At 42.0% G+C, this 21,912-nt stretch overlaps 1 protein-coding gene across 3 annotated transcripts in view; it reads left to right on the forward strand.

The window, feature by feature from the left end:
* Positions 1–21,912, forward strand: part of SLC25A13 (solute carrier family 25 member 13) — a 179,720-nt gene that overhangs the window by 97,945 nt on the left and 59,863 nt on the right. For 2 of the 3 annotated variants that reach the window (XM_032483972.1, XM_032483974.1), the window contains 6 exons: positions 7,420–7,566; positions 9,407–9,545; positions 10,296–10,389; positions 10,608–10,692; positions 13,996–14,083; positions 14,564–14,722. In XM_032483972.1, the coding sequence (XP_032339863.1) occupies positions 7,420–7,566; positions 9,407–9,545; positions 10,296–10,389; positions 10,608–10,692; positions 13,996–14,083; positions 14,564–14,722 (712 nt within the window). The remainder of the gene's footprint in view (positions 1–7,419; positions 7,567–9,406; positions 9,546–10,295; positions 10,390–10,607; positions 10,693–13,995; positions 14,084–14,563; positions 14,723–21,912) is intronic. The other variant, XM_032483973.1, reaches the window with a different exon arrangement.

Raw genomic sequence — 21,912 nt, forward strand, 5'->3', positions numbered from 1 at the left:
AAACAATGAGTAGTAGTAGCTAATGTTGCTTTGCCCTCAGCTTTTCCAAGAGACGAGGGTTGTGTTTTGTGTCCAAATGGGAGCCAGTGCTAGTTTGGCGTTGGGTGAGCAGAGATGTGGGGAATAGCCTGGTCACTTGGAGAATTAGATGCAGGACTCATTTCATTCACACTGCACTTTCTGCTCTCTGGGCAGAAGAAATCAGAATTCATTGTGCTGTTGTGTCCACGGTGTTAGTCAGCTTGCTGTTTTGTTGAGTAGCCTGGTGTGCAGGCTTTTACAGTAACATCCTGGTAAAAAAAATGAACACTCCATACAGCATCTCCCCAGCTGATACCCACTGTGAAGTTTAACGTTAAATCAGGAGAGCAAGAAAATTGAGATGGAAAAGCTCTGTACTGGGTTGCTGCCGAGGTGTCGCTGTGTGTGCGGTGTACATGCAACACTGCTTCTGAAGACTGCTTGAGTGAAAAGCCCCACCCAGTGAACTGGGGATGAAATTTCAGGTCGAACTCTCAGAATCTGATTACATAGGCTGAGTGTTCGGCAGCCCGGGAAAATGTTGCGAGTGTACACTTATCTCTGTACCTGTTCCATTGCCAAGTTTCTGTTTTTCTAATCTGTTTAAAATTATGTGGCTCTTTATTTTAACTAGATTTTTTTCTATCGTATTAGCATAGGATTATGAAAATGATACTTATATATTAAATAATATAGGTTCTGATACTTGATGTAATACAGAATTTATTTAAAATAGGGCTAAATGTAATACCATATTTTGTAAGCAAACCTTCTTTATACATTTTTATTCCTTGTTTTCATTAATTACCTGCATTTTCCCCAGAATTATTCTACTACCACCCCTAAAAAGCAATTCTTTTGAATTATATACCTTGTTGATAACCCATTTTAATTAACATTTTAGATAGACTTTTTAAATTTCAAAACTGTGGGAAACACCAAAATGCAAAGTAACCAGGGGTCTGTTTGGCATTCTTGGCTTTATAGTGTAAGTCATCTGGATCTGCTGCTTGTTTTGTGGGTCTGTTGGTGGGTTTTTTTTTTTTTTTTTTTTGTCCCTGATACATTGTTCTCAGGCTGAAGCACAAACTCGCACATCTAAAAGAGGTGGAGAGATTTTTTTGCATTCAAAGTGTACTCACTTGAAAATTGGAGATTATTAAGGAAATGACAGGCCTGGAACTATTAGAAGCATGAATGTTAAACCTAAAGTGGTATAACCCCGATACGTGTTTATTTCTGTACAGCTAGCAATTTTGAAGAGTTTGATTTTTTTTTTCTCCTCAGCGATCTGAATGGGTGTGTTGAAGTAGTTGGAAACGGCTACAATAGAAGTCTATTCCATTAATCATCGTGTACCAGAGTAGAAGGAACAGAACACTGTTTACTGGCAAATATTAAAGAGAATTTGGGCCTCCTTTCATGTGCTGGAGCAGAGTTGCCTTAGAGAGCTGTGCAGCTCCTTGCCATGCGACCTCCTGGCCTTCGGTGAAGGAGGGCTCTTCTCTTGAAAGTCCTTACTGTCTCCATCAACAGCATTTAGTGAGCACCCTGGGGCCTGTTCCTGATAAGAGCTCTCTTGGCACAGCTGTGCCTTCATCCAGCTCTCTGGGTTTTCCACGGGTCTCAGGCCCTCGATTTTACGGTCTCCGCTCACTTATTTAGATAGCGGTTCCAGTTTTTGTCATCTGCCTGCTCTTTGTACGTATTGTGGGATGATCTCATTCATTTCTACAACCATTGTTTTTCCCTTCTGGTTTTTGGTAGACCTTCCCCTAAACGTAACAGGCAGTCCATATAGGATGGGAAGTTAGCTCTGGAGCCAGGCTGCCCGGCTGCACGTCCAGTTCCATCCTCAGTGTCATGTGATGCTCACTTGCTCTTTGCCCTATTTTTCCGTCTCCAAAGTGGAGGTGGTGGCCAGTCCCACCTTACAAGGTTGGTGAGAGGTGAAGCAGAATGCACCTGTCCTGGGAGCATAGCATGCTCTTAATAACAGCAGCTGTTTGCCTTTGGGTTTTTTCCCCCTAAAATCCTATTATCTGCATTTCCCCAGATTTACGTTTCTACCTGTGCCTCTGGTTTTCTTTTGTTTATAGCTTAATTTTTATTTATAACTTGAGCCCAGCTCTTTCCAACTTTCTCATTGTGATTAACTACTCATCTCTTTTCCCATAAGTATTTTCTTTTGTGGTGGGTTCTCCTCTTTCTCCCATCATCCAAGATAAGAATTCATTAAGAAAAGCTTGCTCTATTTTTATACATAAATCATCACTAAAACTTTTTTTTAACATCTCTTTTTCAATTATGTGTCCAGATCACTTACGATCATCTTACTTACGAGTCTACCCAAGGCAGCGTAAGTTAGTGGTTAAAAATCTTGGTTTTGGAATCCGACAATACCTTGATAGAGATCTCAGCTCTGCCACATCCTAGCTGTGTGGCTTTGGACTAGATACTTAACCTCCCTGAGCTTCAGGTCCCTCTAAGATAAAGATATTATCACCTGAGAGAATTATCATGAGGCTTCAGTGAAATACTGTCTCGGGAGTTCCTGGCGTAGCCTCAGGCCTGTCGGAAGTGTTCCGGCTGGCACTGTCTCCCTCCACCCTGTCTGGTCTCCGTCACTCTGTTCCTGTGGCTGGTTCAAAATGACTTTGCTGAATTACTATTCCTAACTAGGTGATTTTTTTGTTTCTTTGAAAGACTCCGAAGAACTTATATTGGAAGGGACTTTAGAGGGTTTTAAATTATTCACCTCGACAAAAATCAAAGCTCCTTTTTGTTAAGTGCATGTCGTACATGACACCTAGTGTTTACCAACCTGTACAGTAAGGTGTTGCTGGGGCTCTGAGATACAAACCCCCTTCCTTAAGCCCTCCCAGGTAGGAGGGTCAGGGCTGATATTTGATCTCTGCCCATTCTGGTTCCAAACTTGAGATTTTTGTCATCATAACATATTGCTTCCATAAGCCCTGCATTAAAATAAGTAAAATAAATTCCTTGATACAAATTTCTCAGCTTGCAGTTGAATAGATATCTCCAGTGAGTGGGAACCTGCTCCTTTGCAAGGGAGCCGCCCATCTCATTGCTGAATAGCTGTGCAGGCTAAATACGTATGTGTTTTGTGCTAAAGCCCAGTCCCTCTATTTTCTCTCCGTTGTTTTGTTCTGTTTTTTCTTTTTTTAAAAAATACAGAGAGCTGGTCTGACTTCTTTTTTACCTGATAGTCCTTTAAACCTTCAGATATTTGAATGTAGCTGTTGTCTCCCATCGTTCCTCCCTGCCCCGACACATAGGACAGATTTATCCATTTTGGTCCCTTGCACTTTGCAAATGAACATTAACTTACGTGTGCTCTACACCACACATCCCAAGAGCTCTCTGTCTCAGTTAATCCCTCTGGGTTCAGATCTAGGAACCTTCAGGGTCTTTGTAGCCCTAAGTATGGGTTAGGTCTTCCTTAGACAACTTTAGGGGTGCCCATGTGGAGCTTTGATTTTAAGTCACTCTGCTGTAAGTAGTGAGCCTGGATATTTATTTCAAAGATCATTCATTCTCAAATTAAGTATTTACAGAATGCCTGTGTGTTAGCTCCCCAGACGTCCTTATGGGTCTTGCTCCCTCCTTGGTCTCTTGGGATTGTGAATAAGGCGAGGAGAAGGCCTTTCTGATTTGGTTTCTCTCCTCCATGGTGTCTGCTGTTGTTGGGGGAACACTCCTGGTGCTGGAGAGCACGTCAGAGACCTTTGTCTTAATGAAAAAGCTTCAGGAATTTTATTGTTTTCTCACGAAAATAGGCAACATAAAAATTTCAGGCATTGGAATAATTTAAAAACAGATTGGGTGTTTTTCTTTTCATAGCTCTGAAGATGCCTGTGTCAGATATGTTTTGTAATCAAATTGCTGGCAGCGCCATTATCCATACAGGCTAGTGAGGTGTTAGGAGCGGGGCGGGCCCGCCTGGGTTTGTGTTCCAGCTTTGCTACTGCTGGTCAGTGGGACCTTGGTTTCCTCAATTGGTGCAGTGAGGGCAATAGTAGCGCCTGCCTTCTAGTGTTGCTGTGAGCATTAAATGAGTTTTTACTGTGAAGTACTTTAGAGCGGTGTCTGGCATGTAACGCATGCTCACTCAGTGCTGTTATTCTGGTCGTTCTATCGGTTGAGGTAATAGTTTTCATTTTTTCACCCAGAGGAAGAAACAGGACGTCAACAGATGTTCTTCTCCATCTTCAGTAAGCTACTTTTAAGTTTAGGGAAACACGTAATTAGATGTTTTCCCTGTATCTTACTATTTAGAGAACTGTCTGGGTCCAGCTTCCTGTTTTTCTGGGAGTTTATAATATCCCCAATCTTTAAGAACTGTTGGAAATGTGTTCTCAAGTAGTTCTTCATTAGGTTTAAAGGTGCTTTCTTGGTCCATGATTGCGGGAGCCCCGGTCGTAAGTGTTTCATTGTTCACGGAAGTGCCGGGTGATGCCGTCAGTCCCCAGGACAGAGGCGCCCCCAGTCCTGGCCCTGCGGTGTGAGCTTGAGCACCCCCGTGCATGTCCGTTTCCCAGTTTGACGTTTCGGACAGGTTGCTCTCTGCGTTCTGGCTCCCTCCTCTCTGAGGGGATGGAGTGGCCAGGGAAGGTGATAACTGCTTTCGGTATAATGACCTGAGGCTCCCTAAGACAATTTTAGTTATAAACTAGGGGAAATGGTAAACAACTGAACACACCCTTTGGTGTTGTTGAGAGTAATTTTGGCTTCCGATAGGTAGCTTTAGCAGTGGGTCTGGCAATTCAAAAGAGACTGTTCATTTACTTCCAATTGAATGCATGCTGTGGTCATTTTTCACTACAGGGTGTTTAACAGTTGGTTCCTTCCTTCCTCTTAAGTTGGAAGACACTTGTACTGGGGACCCCTTTCTGTTGACTGCATTGTGATTTGTTCACTCAGTGGTTTTATACAATACCTGTCACTGATGAGCGGGTCCATGGTTTATTGCACGCCTAGTATATCTGAAGCATCCCGTCCACACCATAAGCAGGGTGAGCAGACACAGTCTCTTTCCCCTGGCCAAGTTGGGGAAAGACAGGAATGTAAACAAGTGATTACTATGTAGGATGGAATACGTCGTGTCTTATCATTGAGGTTCAAGCAGGAGGCCACGTGATCAGGTCAGTTGTTTTCAGTTTGGAGGCCTGGTTATATTTACCTAAGTGGTGGCATTTGGGTTAAGGCTGGAAGAAGTGGTAGGATTTCAGGAACTAGAGAAGGAGGCTACCCATCTATGCTCCTGAAATGGTGGTGGGAAGAGTGTGGACCAAGGCCCAGATGTGGGGAAGGTCTGGCCCGGCTGGATATGGGGTGCTGGAGCCAAGGCTGAGAGCTGCTCCTTATTAGGGGCTTAAGTGTGCTGCTTCAGAGACAGGTCTTTGTGATGAAAGCTTCCTGAAGAGGGAGATTGAGGTCAGATGAGAGATTCTGAAAGGCAGCTGTTGCTGTGTGCAAGGTGGACTGCAGAGGTCAGAGAGGACAATTGGGCCCATGGTGGTCATTCAGACAGGGGCTGAGCAGGGCCTGGACCAGTAGTATCAAGAGTGAAAAACTGCATTTGAGTGAACTTTCAAAGGTCCAAGTGACTTAATTTAGTTACGTTTGCTCTGGGGGAAAGGAAGTTTGAAGAATTGAAAATGACATTGCCAGGGTAGCTGACCGGGAAAACAACATGCTAATAGGTAAGCTTTGAACTTAAGAGAGGGACCAGATTTAAGGACTGGGTAGGGGACATATAATGGTGGGTTTAATGAGGCATAATTTTATGGCCTTTACCAGATACCCACATGGATGTATTCTCTAAGCAGTTAGAAATTCTGGCCTGGCAGATAGAAGTGTGAGACTTGGATCTGAGAGTCAAAAGCCTAATAAGAAATCTTATCATAAGTCCTGGGGAGGGAGGCCTTTGCCTCAGAGAGTCTAGTGAGAAGACCTGAGGACAGAGGGTTGACAGATGCCTCCCATTTAAGGAGTGAGTGGAAGAGGCACTAGAAAGATTAGAGTCCCCGAGGAGAGTCCCATGGGGTAGGCTGGATCGCAACTGGCGGATGCTGTAACTGAGAAGAAGCTCTTCAATAGGATAAGAACTCTGATTCTTTTTTTTTTTTTTTTTTTGGTCTTTTTAAAATTTTTTATTGTAGACATTTTCAAGTTGCACAAAAATAGAAAAATGTCATGACCACCATGTCCCTGTCATCCAGTTTCAGTTGTTAGCAATATTTTATCAGACTTCCATAGTATAAAGCCATATCAGACTCATGTCATTTCTCCCATACTTCAGTTTGCACTACTTCATAAGGACAGTTAGTTCTGATAAAACTATGTCATTATCTTAATCACCAAAGTTAAAAAAAAAAGTTAATTCCTCAGTATCAGCTAATAAAACTTTTTTGTTTAAATTTAAAAATCCTTGAGAGCCATATCAGTGATGCCTTTTAATTTCATAGAGATTAGATCTCACTCTAGGGGCCCATTTGGGAAATGAGCAGAGTGGCTTGAGGAAGATAAAACATACTCTACAGAAGGGATGTTTCTCCTACACGGCACATGATATTGTTTTGATGGGAGGCTACGTTTTATTTTGTGTATGCACTTATCCCCTGGGAATAGCAACAGAAGTCTAAGAGTGAGCTTCCTGTCTTTAGATTGTATGAATTAAAACATACGCCACACTTTCTCTACTTCTGACCCAGGTACTGTCCAATTCCTAGTTCTGCAGCTTTGGTTCTCAACTAGGACACACAGCCCTCTCTGGAGACATTCTTGATTGCTGTGGCCTCAGGAGAAAGTGGCTTCGGCATCTGGTGGAAGGAGAGAGGATAGGGATGCACTGGACAGCTCCCCATAGCAAAGGCTTAACCTGCCCAAAACACCAGTGGTGCAGAGGAACAGCATATTCCAGAGTAGAGCCACCCTTTTCAAGCTGTTGCTACTTGTTTGTGAACCAAGTTACCGTTAAGCCTTTCTCTCTCTTCTCTGGAGAGAGGTTAACATCCCTGTAGGTGTTTCTCCTTTGATCATCACACCACCCAGGCAGGGTGTGGCCAGATCTTTGAGCCTACCAAACATCATTCCAGTTTTTATTTTCCTTGTGTCTTTGGACTCCAGCTGAGCAGGACGTGATTTGGTTTCTCTGGGTAGGAAATTGAAGGTGGAATGTACTTTCTCAAGACATGTTCCCCGATCTGAGCAAAGTTCTCTCTTTGGAAGGGGACAATAGCTTGGGAGTGCTGCTGAACAAGTGTGGGGCTTAGTGAATCAAGATAAACGTATATTTCCTTACCCTGATTTGAAACTGACCTGTCATTTGTAGTAATTGAGAAACATAAATTATTTCACCTTCTTTATTTGTAGGAAATACAATTGGAGCATGCAAAACAAGCCTTTGTTCAAAGGGACAGTGCCAGGACAGGAAAAGTCACAGCCATTGACTTCCGAGACATCATGGTCACCATCCGCCCTCATGTCTTGACACCTTTTGTAGAAGAATGTCTAGTAGCTGTAAGTTGTTACTTGCCCCAGTGAAGTAGTTTATTCTACCCGGTGTAAGCTCAGTAACTAAGGGATTGTAAGGACGAGTTTACACATTATGTAGAGCTTTTTCTGTTTAAACACTAACATTGTCTTATTTTCTTAATGAGATTGCATACATTACCCAGCTTAGAGAGTGTGCTTTGCCAGTTTTAGTTAGTAGTTAATTTATCTGGATAATACGGCATATCTTAAAGAAATGTGTTCACTGATTTTTTTGAAAAAGAAAGAACAAAGATATTATCGCATATTAATTTGCTTTATTTTTGTTTATTTTTTTCTTTATATTTTGAAGTAAGTCAAATGCTGATCTTTGCTTTTACCTGTTCTCCAAGGCAAAAAAAAAAAAATTGTTTTAAATAGTGCACATAGATAATTCCAGTAGTCAGCAGAATAGAAGCTAACCCTAGATTGCCTCAGTCAGTCAGCATGTGTGTGTTGAGGAGACAGTGGCATGTGTGATGAGCAGAGCCCGCTGTCCTGTGTCATGGAGCTTCCCTCTTAGTGGGTGTCCAGCCACTGTCCTCCCTCCTGGACCCCGAGGTGCCCTGGAACATGCCTCAGTGGTGGTTCCCATGCCTTGATCGTAGAGCTTAAACACCGTCAGGGATATTGTTGAAAACACAGGTTCTGAGGTCTCTTCCAGGCCCACTGAGTCACCATCCGCAGGCGGTGAGGTCCTAGAACCTAACTGCTAGGAGATTGTCAGGATGGTCCCTCAGTTTGGGACCCTACGCAGTGGAACTCTCCTTTTGTTCATCCCAGGAGGAGGATGTTTTGAGTGTTTTCACGTCATTTACTTCCCCACAGTGCTTACTGTAGGCAAGAACTCAGGGTAACTTTTCATTTTTCCTTTTTTTTCCCCTAAAGTCCCTCTTTTTGGGGACGTGGCATTCTGACAAGTCCTCTTCCTCTTGGGCACTGTGTTCATTTAGCTCCTTTTCTCGGCCTCCCTTCCCTACGCCACTCTAAACGCTCATGTCAGCTATTTCAAATGATTACCAAGTGAAGATTTATGTGGTTGTTACCTTATAAAGAAGTGCTTTCCTAATAAAAATATTTTGCCTTGTTAGGGAAGGATAGAATTTGAAACCCCAAACTGAATTTCCATTCATAATGGACATGCTGTCTGTTGCCCCCGTGTCCCCGTGAAGAAATATGGTTTCTTACAAATTCTGATTATCAGAATTCTGACCAGTCTTAACTCCCATCAAAGCATATGACATCTCATAATTTTACCATAATATGCTTGTTTGTTAGAAATCCTACCAATGTAAAGTCTGTATTTAAATGATTATTTATTAGTACTTAGAAGGATCATGACAAATCATGATAATAATGTTAGATTGACCACTTGCCACAGTATGCTTGTGTTGGTATAATAGTTTTGCGCATATAAGCATACACATGTGTACGTGTGTATAATACAGTTTCGCGTGTCTAAGCCTTTAAGAGTTGCTCATTAGATGAAATAAACAAACTTATAAAACATTTCCAATTGAAATTTGAACTCTGTAAATTACTACTGGTCCTGTTGTTATAATCCTACACATGTATTTATTTAGTTTTCCAGGACTTGTGTGTGGTGAGTACAAGTTCTGGTCATGATTAGTTGCAGTTACTTTTAAAAATCATTTATAGCTTTTTATTTTAATGTGAAAGAAAAATACTTATGGCCGTTTCTTCCCATACATGTTTTCTTGATTACTTCCAAAACTGGCACTTGATATGTGTACTTCTGAATCGTCTTCATTCTATAAACCCTTTGTTTATTTTTCTTCTCTCCCCTCTTGTTTTCAACTTATTTGAGGCTGCTGGAGGTACCACGTCCCATCAAGTTAGTTTCTCCTACTTTAATGGATTTAACTCACTCCTTAACAACATGGAACTCATTAGAAAGATCTACAGCACTCTGGCTGGCAACAGGAAAGATGTAGAGGTGACTAAGGGTGAGTGAGAATAAATCTGAATCCTTGCCTGCAGGTACCTTGGTATATTATTGGGGTGAAGAAGGCAACCAGGAGTTTGTGATAGAGTTTTCTATCCCACTGATGCATCTTAACTTTATGGTACATGTGTGTTCTCCATCCTTTGATCAGACAAACAAAACAGTCTTCAGCACATTTTAAATAAACCCAAGACAGTCTTTGAATGAGGGAACCATGTAACTTTCTTAAATGTTTTCAAATCTTGCTAGAGCCTGAGCTAAATCAGCAGCTTCTGAAGCGGCCTTCAAAAGTACACAAGGAATTCCATAAACTTATACTGGGGACAGTGTCTGTTAATTTACAATCTCTGAACAAGGTAACAGCGTTTTAGTGAGTTTTTTCAAAAGAGAATTCCCTTAGGGATTCCACAGCTTCATTCATATCACGTCCTGGGACCTGTGCCCATGAAGTTTCGTTATCTCCTCCTCGTTTTCCCTGACCCGCAGTTTGAATAACATCCTGTGTCATTTATTCATAGCCTTCAGATGACACCAAGCTTTTAAAGTCAGTATCAGAGAAACTATTCTGCATACTTTTTCCAGATGAGTAAAAGAACTGCAAAAATTCTTACCCTATTTGGATTGACCTGAATTCTACGACTGATGATAATAAAGTTTGGTGATGTTCGCTCATTCCAGTGCCTTGAGTTAATGCTGCATTTAGTGGATATTCCTTCTTGAATCTTTCCCTTTTAACTCTTTTTCCATACAGAGGAGTTTGTTCTGGCAGCTCAGAAATTTGGTCAGGTTACACCCATGGAAGTTGACATCTTGTTTCAGTTAGCAGATTTATATGAGCCACGGGGGTAAGTTGGCCTTTTTTTTTTTTTTTTTTTAAATTAGCTTAATAAAAGAAGGTTAGGAGACCGGGGTAGGAGGAGGGCAGCAAACCTAGAGAAAAAGAAGCCAAATTAAAGATAACTCTGAAATATGGGAAACAAGAAACGGAAGATTTTAAAATTCCATAATATAAATTTTAATGAATTTGAATTTTGATGTTGTTTGTGTTTGCTTTTCCTTCTAGGCGGATGACCTTAGCTGACATTGAACGAATTGCTCCTCTAGAAGAGGGAACTCTGCCCTTCAACTTGGCTGAGGCCCAGAGGCAGGTGAGCACCAGGAGCACACTCGCTGCCCCGTTCTTTTCATAGGGTCCCCGACCCCTCTTTACTTGTAGTTGCCTTTACAGCCCTGGTCTCTGACTTACCATTTCTCTGTTTTGCACAGAAAAATCCAGCCCATTTCAAAAGGCTGTGAAGAGACATTACTTAGAGATGATCTGATTAACTGATAATTGGCACTGGGATTTTTCTTCGGAAGAGGGGGTGATTCCTTAAGGGCATTCGAAGCCTGGTCCCCCCATTGGAGGTGGAAGATCTTTCCTTCTTCCCTGAGTCTCCTGCTGGGAGATTCAGGGCCGGAGTTCCCCTGGGTGTCTGGGTCCCCAGCTGGCCCTGCCCCTCAGAGAGGCGTTCACCAGAGCGTCGCCTAACTTCCATGCCTTCCGTTTTCTGAATATCAAAATGAGATAATTTTGTTTAGTCTGGAGTCATAGTTTGCAGGCTTTTAGACCTATTTTCTTTGTGCAAGGATTCATAAGTTATGTGGAAACAATTTGAGGAATGCTAGATTTTATTTTATGGTTAACAGAAACTGATCTCTTGAAGTTGTGGGAGTCAGAAACCTACGATGTGGGGCCTCCTTACATTTAACTCTTGGTCTACTTTCTGTAGATCAGGATTAGGGAATAAAAGCCTTCAGAGCATGCGTTGTGCTTACGTGGTGTTTGTAAAATAAATCCACTCACAGACAAGCGTCACTTTAGAAAAATACCTCCTTTAAGGCAAAGCCATCCCTGAATCCTGTGAGACTTAACAGTTTTTGGCTCGGAGCTCTGGGTCTGTACAGAGACGCCAGTTTGACCACAATGGGTCGGTGCAGGCTACATTTTTAGGACTGGCAGGCCTCGAGCCAGGACACCCTCCTTTCAGCTCTTTCCCACCCGATCGCAGTGGCGAGTTTTGTGTGCAGCGTGTAACTCAGAGTGGTGGGTGTGTGCTCAGTAAATCCTAAACCAGGCACCTCTGGAAAACCAGCTGGCCGTCGTTAAAAGAGGAAGCCGATTCCCCGAGTGCAGAAGGGAGGACTGTGTAATCACGTGCAGAGCGGGCAGCAACTCCGCTCTGCAACACCCTTTGCTTCTGAAACCCTGCTTACCAGATGGTTATCTCTTGGTCTCCGTGCTGTTAGCTCTTGGAGAAATTTAGGGACTAGGAAAAAGCAGAGAAGTTTTTTTTGTTTTCATTTATTTTTAGATTCCTCCTGTTCTCCAGCTGGCAGTGGTATCCCACAAACTTTCCTTCATGCCCTCTGCAGCTATTGAGAATTTATGATGGTGGGTGCTTGTTGGTCTTGGCCACGAAAGGGTTAGGCGAGATTGATGAAATTTACAGCAGGAAATGATTGGCTGCTGCTTAAAGGTTTAGAGCAATTCACAGTGGCCTTGCCTGGAATATTCTTTACTGTGTGAACCCCAGTGGGCCTGGCAACATCAACAGACTCAAGCAATGGAGGTCATCTACCTGGTAGGCTCAGTGATAACATTTATCCTCACCAGAGGAGTGCAGAAGGAGGAATCTTTCTTGTCTCATTTCGTGAGCATGCTACATTTCTAGCTTCAGAAAAGTTAAAGTCTGGGATTTCATTTACTTTGTTTTTTTAGATGGATTAGTGTTAGTGGTAGGTTCCTCACCACACCCCAACTCATTATTTTCAAAATATTTTCACTCATTATTGTGATGCCAGAACCTTTGTAAGTACTGCATGTTTATATTTACATAAACAAAACAGTGCCTTTTTTAATGAATGCAGCTGTCAGAATGAAGTTACTGTTAATTTCCATCTGTACAAGGATAGAGTTGGAAGCACCCAGTGGAATCTTCAGAAGAAAGGTTTTACTTCCTTAGAGATGCGTATTTCTATGTAAAGCTATTTTCAGTTAAATGACTTTGAAGGAGATACCAAATTCTCATTGTATTAGAATTGTGTTTCATTGACAACAACTAAAATTCAGTGGGTTGATAGCTAGGGTTGGTAATTATTTTCATTGTTCATCGATCTTAATTATTGTGGCTTTTGAAAAAACATTTCATTGACTGTATTTACTTATTCGAAGAGTATTTATTAAGCACTAACTACGTGCCACCCTCATTTGACAATTCTATGTAACACAAGCTTACTGTTTTATTTATGTAGACAGAGAAATGAAATACTCTGAAATGTTCTGGCATCAAAAACACTGTAAGAATAATAGGTCAAAAGAACAGTAATATAACAACAACTGACTTGCCCGAAGTGTGAATTTATAAAAAAAAAAATGGGACAAAAACGAGAAAAAAGTATCACTCACCTGTAATACAGCCACTTAGTTGCAGCCACTGTAAACATTTTGAATACCTCTGGGTGATGGAATAGCCAAAATGTTAGTGTTATTTTTATATGCATATCCATGCTCAAAGGTAATTTTAATAAAAATAGCATATTCACACACAGTCTTTAACACTGTTTTTGAAGGATTATTATGAAATATTTCAGACATTTGAGAAGGTAAAGAGAATCATACCGTGAATACTTACCTACTCACCGTGTTCTTTCTTAGCTTGTTCTCACTTTTATGATACCTTATGAACACTTTTTCTCAACAGCAAATAATCTTTTACAAAATTATTTTATCAATTTTGTTTTCAGGCTGTAGCATTATTTATAACCAGTGCCCCATTGCTGGACATAGTTGTTCTCAGAGATTTTGCCCTTAAAACAGTACTGCTTTTTAACATTATTGTAAGCTTGATCCTTGTTTACATTACAGGACCCTTTTCTAGCCTAACTCTTTATATATAGAATTGCAGGGTCAAAGTTCATGTACATTTTAAGGGTTTGGGTGTCTATTACCAAGTTTCCCTTCAGTGTGCACTTGATTAAATGGCAGGTTTGAGAAGTTTTGTTTTTATCATCTTTTGCTAGGCTGGGTATTGCCATTAAAAAACAAAGAAAAACCCTAAAACCTACCAATGTGAGAATTTGATGAAGAATGGTATCTCAGGGTTTTTAAATTTATGTCTCTTTGATTGCTAATGAGAATCAAACATTTGAAAATGGGTTCATAGCATTGGCGGGGGCACATAATGGCTTTTGTTATGTTCAAATTTGATTTTTTAAAAATTAGCAGCAGTAGTAACTTTTCATTAATAAGAACTTACAAAATCTAACCATACCTTCCTCTTTGGCATTTTAGTTGTATCATGGGTTCAGAACCCAGATGTAATTTTTTTTTTTTTTTTGAATGCTGTGTGCTCATTTTTGTTCTGTCTTCCTTTCTGTCTCGTCACTCTCTAATTCCTGTGCCTGCAAAGAAGAAGGCCTCAGCGGATTCATCTCGACCGATTCTCCTGCAGATCGCAGAGTCGGCCTACAGGTTTGGTCTGGGTTCTGTTGCTGGAGGTTAGTCATGGCTGAGTGCAAATTTTTCATTCTTCTTCTTCTTCTTCCTTTTTCCTCTGATTTTCCACCTTGAAGTATTGAAGGACAGAACCTCCTCTGACTTTTCCCCAAGCCAGTCGCCAGTCTGTATCCACGTGATGGGATAAGAGCAAAGGGAACTTTTTCCTCATACCTGCATGGGATCAGGGACTCAGAAGTGGCTTCTTCTCTCTTTATCTGCAGATAGGCTTTCTGTAGACAGGTGACTAATGAGGTTAGACTGTAGCGATGTGCTTTTTTTAAACTGAAACTGTCTATGATATCCTTTTATCAGGAGACACTTGAATGAAAATATACAATTATTTATTTATTTAGTACAGTTTTAAAATCAATATATACAAAGTTTGTTTCCTCCTTTTATTATTGGTCTCTGACTTTAACCACCTTCCCCTTTCCTCTGATCTTAATTCATTCTGAAATACTGGTATTATTTGATTTCAGCTGTGGGAGCCACTGCTGTATATCCTATCGATCTGGTGAAAACTCGAATGCAGAACCAACGATCAACTGGCTCCTTCGTGGGAGAACTCATGTATAAGAACAGCTTTGACTGTTTCAAGAAAGTACTACGCTATGAAGGCTTCTTTGGACTGTACAGAGGTTCGTGCCGTGGGCTAAATTCACATAAGGTGAAATGGTAGTCAGAGGTTTAGTTTTCCATGCGAATGCCTGAAATGTATCAGAGAGATTGCGTTAAAATGGAAATACAGCAGATTGTCTATTATCCATGCTAATGGGCGTAGGCTGGAGGCATCTGGGGCATGGCTAATCAAAACAGCCCATCACCTAAAAGCCATTTATATTGCTCTGCAGTATGTTTTATTTCTTAAAATAATTATTTTTATAAACATCTTCAGTGCATTTTCAAAAGGCTCACATTGTTTGTGTTCGTGAACTAACTCCACTCACCAGCTAACAGGGAAAGGCGTGTGGGGTGGGGTGGGGGCAGGAGAAAGCCTACTTGGGACTAATGATTCTCCTTGAATATATCACAGAAACGTCTACCAAGCAGGTAGCCAAGAGTCCAGTGGAGCCCTCCTTCGCTGCCTCTTTCTGAGTTAAAGTTGCCCCTGTCCCTCCCTCTGCCTCTGTACCCGATGGAGCTGATTCACATACCACTCTAGCCAGGTAGTCCTTCTCCATCCAGCTGCTCCTTTAATCATCTAAGGCGTATTAAACAAGAAGAACAGTGGCCGAAAGTGTGTCATCACAAATAGAAAGGATCCCACAGACCCTGACTGCTTGACCACTGGCACTGGCCTACAGAGACGTGGCTTAACTTCCCAGCCTCCTCTGTGATTGCCTCCTACAAAGAGGAAGGAAATTAAGTGTACTGGCAGCAGCTAAAATCCAGTATTGCAAGGCAGTTCAAGCTGAGCCACTTCGCCATTTGGCAGCGGCAAAGCTGGCGGGGTCTTCCCTCCTTCCCCCACGAGTCCTTGCTCTAGAAGAAGAAAAGACTATTTAGGACTCTGCAGAGACAGACCTTGAAACTGGCAGCCGTGTAGGCCTCTTCTGCCATCTGCTGACTCCAATCCTCATGTTAAGCACCCAAGTTAAAAAACAAAACAAAACAAAAAAACAGACCCCTCTTGAAATCTCTCGCCTTAAAAACTGGAAGGTTTCAAACGCCAGAGAAGCTCCGTTTTGCAGGGTCTTTTGTGAAGGTAGATAACCTCCATCAAAGGCCTTTTGATCTTCGCTCTGTCCTCTTTCCCTCACCCCCTGCCTCTTCTTATAATTGAGAAGGTCTTTGACCCCAGGTGATTGATGATGACCCTTACAGGGTCACTGCCTTCCATTTGAAATACTTTTCCCTCCTGGTGACAACAAACCTTGCAAATGAAATGTCTCCCAAGTAGTACAAGGTTAATGTCACAGTCCCTGCTTTGCCGTGATTCAGGCAAAGGCCTTACCTGTTCATGCAGGTGGTTTTCTGCAGGGAGAGCTTTGAGCCTCGAGCCCAACAGACGTGAGTCTCGGCGTTGCTTCACAAACTGCTTCTATGGGCTTCCTTGGTATTGCATTAAACGTCAAGGGTGCCTTTAGAATTGTGAGAAATGATTTTTGTCCTGCTGAATGTCTTTAATGTGCTTGTGTTGACCTGTTTTAATTTTGAGTCCCTTCTCTGCTCTTTGACCATACCTGGTGGTATGGCATGGTTAACCATACCTGGTCTTGATTCTTGGGCGCATCTGGATTTTCTTCCTTGACCTGTCCTTTTGACTCCATAGACAAAAAGTGTGAAGTGTACCTGAGCTCTGAGCTAATGTGGGCCATCCCATAAACCTCCTGCTGTTTCAGTTACATCGGTGAGACTGGAGGGACTGGTTTTAGCTCCTCAGGGAAGGGGAGTGAGCTGGCCTGTTAGACAGACATGGAGGCTCACTTTGAACACCAAAGAGGCAGCTCCTCACCCTCGTCCTGGTTTAGAAAGAGCCATTTATCTAACCTGCTTTGGGTGCCTGAACCCTAAGGGGTTCTCTGTCAGAGGATGATAAGTAGAGTGTGAATATAAGATTAGTCCTGGGAGTCACCTGTGTTCATTTCTCCCTTATTTCTCATCTTTTCTAGTAGACAGTTTTAGAACAAAACATGTACTGAAAAACTTTGTTTAGTTTCTGTTTTGTATTTGGATCTTGAGAGCAAAGAGATGGTTGTCAGTTTAAGTTTTTTAAAAAATGATGTATAATCGCTTTATAAATGGCTTATTCCTCTTCTTGGTTGGGGACCAATTCTCTTTAGTGCCTTGTACATAATTATTAATTAATAATTGCATGTAACTGCATATTTGTAATCTTGTCTTTGGGCAAGAGAGGGGTCAGATAAAAGTGAGAAACCATCATTACCAGTAAAAAAATTATGATAGAAAAAAAAAAAAAAGACCTGAAGTATTTCTGAGAATCAGTATTCTAACCTTTGTGTACAAAGTCAAGATCTAGAACACCCTGTATGTGATTCTTTGTAAACTTCTTATTAAATGTAATTTTATTATTTAAAGTCTAAATATTCCAGGGGGAAGCAGTTAAATTTCAATTTTGAGACTTCAGAATTGGTGCCCTTCACACTTCACGTGGCAACATTTGAAAAGGGGGCAGTGTCTCTCTCATGTGTAAACATGTTTCGAAGTGTTGAGCTTATTTGTTCCTTTTATGGAATTTCGCTTAACATGTCACTTTGCTACATCAACACATATGTAATCGCTAATATTTCCTGAAAAGTATAATTTGGGGGGGGGTTGTGTAACTAAGGTCTCTCCCCTATTTTAAAATTATCTTTATGTATATTTTGGAAAGGAAGCTGGCAATTGGCCCTGAAAGAAGGTGCTCGCAGCTTGTATCCTTATTTTAAGGTTAATAGAGTATCTCTTCCCGCTTTCTTTTTTCTTAGAACAAGAGTAGAGAACTCTAAAGAAAGCTGTGTTTGTATTTGGGAATGATTTCTCATTCCGGTGGAATGCCCAGAACGAAGGATATTTTTAAAGAACTCGAGCACACGTTGTCTTCCTCTGCCCTGCCTCTGGCAGTTGTCAGCATGCACACACAGCCCTGGAGGTTACCCTGTCATAGTCAAGGAGCATCTGTGAGTCACTGCCACGTAGTCCAGAGGAGACTGATGGGACAGCCGTGGGGATTGTTAGTGACTGTCTTCAGTTGGTGTCGAGTCCTGGCAATTTCAGTACTGTGAGTTGGTGAGGTCTTATTCCCCAGGTCTGTGCTTAGCTCTCTGCTTCTTTGTCTCTCAGACCCTCTTGTCTGTGGGGGTAAGTTTGGTTGTTAGAAGAGATCCCCTTAGGCAGGAGGGTATAGCTCAGTGGTAAGAGTGCGTGCTTAGCACGCACAGGGTCCTGGGTTCCATCCAGTACCTCCATTAAAAATAAATAAATAAACCTAATTATCCCCCAAATAAATAAATGTTAAAAGCCAAAAAAAAAGTATTAAAAAAAAAAAAAGAGTCCCATAGAAATTCTCTGAGACTGACTCTGCAGCCCTTCTCTATAATATGAACTACTTTCCTTACAAGAAAATTTTTTAGTGATTTTTAAAAGTTAGATCCCTGGGCTGTCTGTCTGTATTACAGGAAATAACACCCGAGATAATCCAGATCTTCCCTGATGTCACTTGTAAAAGTCTTCCTCTGTTTCCTCCCCGGTCTCCAGATTGATTTAATGCACTCAGGTGTTTAAAATCCTTAATGAATTACCTGACAGGTCATTTGCTTTGAATGAACTACATGACCAAATGAGTCAGTTATTGGCCTGCTGTAGACTTGGCATATTAAAGAGAAACAATTGATTGGGTAATCATCCATAATTAAGTGCTCTTAACGGTCCAGGAATTACTAATTTCTGCCTTTAAATTTTGCTACACTCGTCTCCCTCAGATGCTTCAGGTAATGAGGTGAGCACCCTCAGAAATTGGAAAATGTTTTGGGGGAAGAAGGACATGGGGAGAAAGATTCACGAGAAATTTCTGAAAACTGTATCTTAAAGGAAGGTTTTAGTTTTTATTTCTATGGGTGGGAAAAAAAGAAAATCTACCAGAAAGGGAAATTAGGTCATTATGAACTTAATTTGGAGTGCTACTTAATCTTTGAGGCAGTTGGCAAAAACAAAAAAACAAACCAAAAAAACCCACTTTAAAAAAAATCAGGCTATTGACCCAGGCTTTCTAAGTTTTAAATGTGTCTATTTCAAGCTGTCTGTGTGATACAGAAGCAGTCATCTTCCATTCTGGAATGTTCTCAAGGTGACATCTAGAGGATATTGTGGTGATATCTCAGGAAGTTATTGATATGTTTGCACTCTAGAAGGAAGTTCTGTCAGCCGGCCAGTTTAAGCTGGGTGTCTTGGTGTGGTTAATGGTTCTATAGAAGGGAGCATCCACATGACGAGGATCCACAGTGAGATTCCTTCTTGAATAATTCTTGTGGATAAAAATAAGTGTAAACGTTTTATCACCAAAACAAAACAACTGGAGTTTCTACAGCTCTGTTTTGCATAACTGAAGAAGGCATGCATTTTGGAACAAACCACAGTGAATCCGTGAACTACTCTGAGTCATGGGTGTCCGTCCATACCCACCAAAGCTTCTAATGAGTGCAAAATAGACTGGTTTGAGTCTCTTTTTTGGCCAATTCTGAACATTCTCATTCAGGGTATTAAGTTGTGACTAGATTAAAACACAGATATTTGGTTCTAGGAAATCAAGCGAAAATGAACAAAATACTATGATAGTTCATGAGCTGGGTAACCAAATTTCCAGAAATTTACAGTGAACCCACAGGATTGAAAAGAGGAGACTAAGGTGACAAAAACTCAGAACTGAGGTGGGTGGGAGTATTGTCAGAGGCTTGGAAGGATCAGATGAGAACAGTGATGAGTTTCGAAAATTGGGAAAGATGGCAGTGAGTTATAGCCTGGAGAAGAGAAGAGTAATTAATGAACAATTTAGTTCCAGGCCTCAAGAAGGATAATTTATAACCAGCTACTACCCTTGCTGAGACTGAAACAAGGGAAATTAATTAAACCTCAGCAGCAAGGAAATTCAGGTAGAGAAAGAGAGAAGCAGGACCCCGAAAGTTGCTGTGTACAGGAGTGAAAAAGTGGAGGAGGAGAGGGCATGATCCTCTGTCCCAAAGATCTGCGTTTCTAGAAAATTCCCAAATAGAGGAGGAGTCAGCAGAACTGAATTTTTCCTAGACCATCATCAGTATCATTCCTTTATGCTTTAACGCTCAGTCTCCTGAAGGCAATCTGAGCCATAGCTAAGATTAGACATTTCCTGACAAAAGCATTTAACCCAGATAAACAAGCATTTAAATCTTGGTGCCAGCCTTCCCCTCCCCTCCTTTCCTATCCCCCATGTCCCAGTTCATACTGTACACTCACCTTGGGGTGGCACCCTGAGAGCCGGTGGAGAAGGGAATGTGAGAAGGGCCATGAAAAGGGATAGTGTACTTGGCGGGGGCGGGGGGTGCCTCATGCCTGGAGGCAGTGGGAGTCAAAAGCTGACAGACAAGTTGGAGGGGGTGGCAGGGAAGAAAGAATGCTTGAAGAAGTGAAGAGAGAAGGCCATGGAAATCAGAGCAGGAATAAAAGCTGTGAGGCAGGGCGCACGGAGTGCTGATAGCTCCAGAATAAAGGTTAATCTGATGCTGAAAGCAAGGAGGGCTCTCTGGGAAGATGGGGGCAAGTGCAGGGGCCTCCTTGGGGAGGTCAGGAGGCTAAGAATTTAACATCAGAGAGGTTGCCTCTGGGTTGAAACTAGATAACGCAAAAAAGTGCAGAACGTGGTTTAAGCTGCAGCAGTAGGGGTGTTTTATGCATTAATATCCCCAAACTCTACTGCCTATCTCTGCCCCGATGCCTTCTACCCCATCCTGTGTGCTCAGCTATCTTTCTCAGGATTGGACTGGCCACTCTTGAACTTGTTTCTGTCTGGCATGAGCCTTAGTTACGGGGTTTCTTCCTTGTGGTCGCTCATCCTCTGTGCTCCTCCTTGTCTCGTCCAGCGTGGTCTTTTGGAACACCTGCCACGTTATGGTTATAGTTGTCTGTGGACCATCAGCTTGGCTCTTGACTTTCTCTGAGCCTTGTTCCCCACTTGTTCCTGACTCCCACTTGTTCATAACCTGCAGCCTGGCTCTGCCGTTGAGTGCCTTCTCCCAGGAGAATCTCATGTTCAGGACCAGGGGAGGCAGACCTGGATGCCCACCACATAGCCACCCTCCTCTCACTGTGTGAAAGGGCCCATCCGTGCAGTGTGCTAGCCCAGCGTGAGCCAGGAGCCAGAGAAAAGTTTCAGAAAGGGAAAAATTCTTTTGTAGGTCAGAGAAGGAAATTGGAGCAATAAATCCACTAAAGTGAACAGGGAAAAGCTAAGCATTCCGGGGCAGAGAGCCCTGCTTTTGGAGGCGAGGTGGACCCAGATTCAACTCAGCGCCACTGCACAGGCACCAGGTAGTGAGGGACTTAGAGCTGCTTAGCCTCTGTGGAGCCCAGTTTCCATAAAGGAAGAGGAGGAGGAGAGTGATGATGATGAAGATAAAGAACAAACGAGAACCACTTCTGTAGTCCTTCTGGGTGCTTGGTGCTGTTTGGAGGGCTTTGTGTATAGTAACTTACTGCATCTTCAAAACTGCCCCGTGAATACACCAGAAATTGATACAACATTGTAAACTGACCGTCCTTCAATTTAAAAAAAAAAACCGCCCCATGAAGATGGTATTGTGTTTATATTTTACAGATGTGGAAACTAAAGCACAGAGAGGTTCGGTGACTTGCCCACAGTCACACAGCTACTGAATAACAGAGTCAGAATTCAGACCCAGCCTGGCTCTAGACTGCATGTTCTTAATCGCCTGGCTCTTGCACCACTCAGTAGAAATGACATGATACAAAGTTGCTTATCAGAGGTTGAGAACTGTTTAAGTTCGTAACTAAAACGTTTCTTTTTTAGCTTGAAAATGTAGCTGAAGATGTGTTGTTATGTCTGTGCTGCTTCTTTATCTTTGCCTAAAGTAAGTGAGGCCGCTAAGCATTCTCAGACTTGGGCGAGTGTGCCCTCGCTGCTCGGCAACAGCTCTTCTAAGGGTGGGCAGAATGCCACGAGAACAGCCTAACATACTTAAAACCTAATTCCTGTATTCCTGTATTCACCTAATTCTGGACTATGAGCATTATTCTGTCTGAGGTGCCTCTTATAAGTAAGCAAGTGGAGAATCAACGATATGCCTTGAACAAATAGGAAGAAACGTAACATTTTTTGGAATGCATAATATAGGTTATG

This window comes from Camelus ferus, chromosome 7 (assembly GCF_009834535.1).
Source record: "Camelus ferus isolate YT-003-E chromosome 7, BCGSAC_Cfer_1.0, whole genome shotgun sequence".
NCBI classification, from domain to species: Eukaryota; Metazoa; Chordata; class Mammalia; order Artiodactyla; family Camelidae; genus Camelus; species Camelus ferus.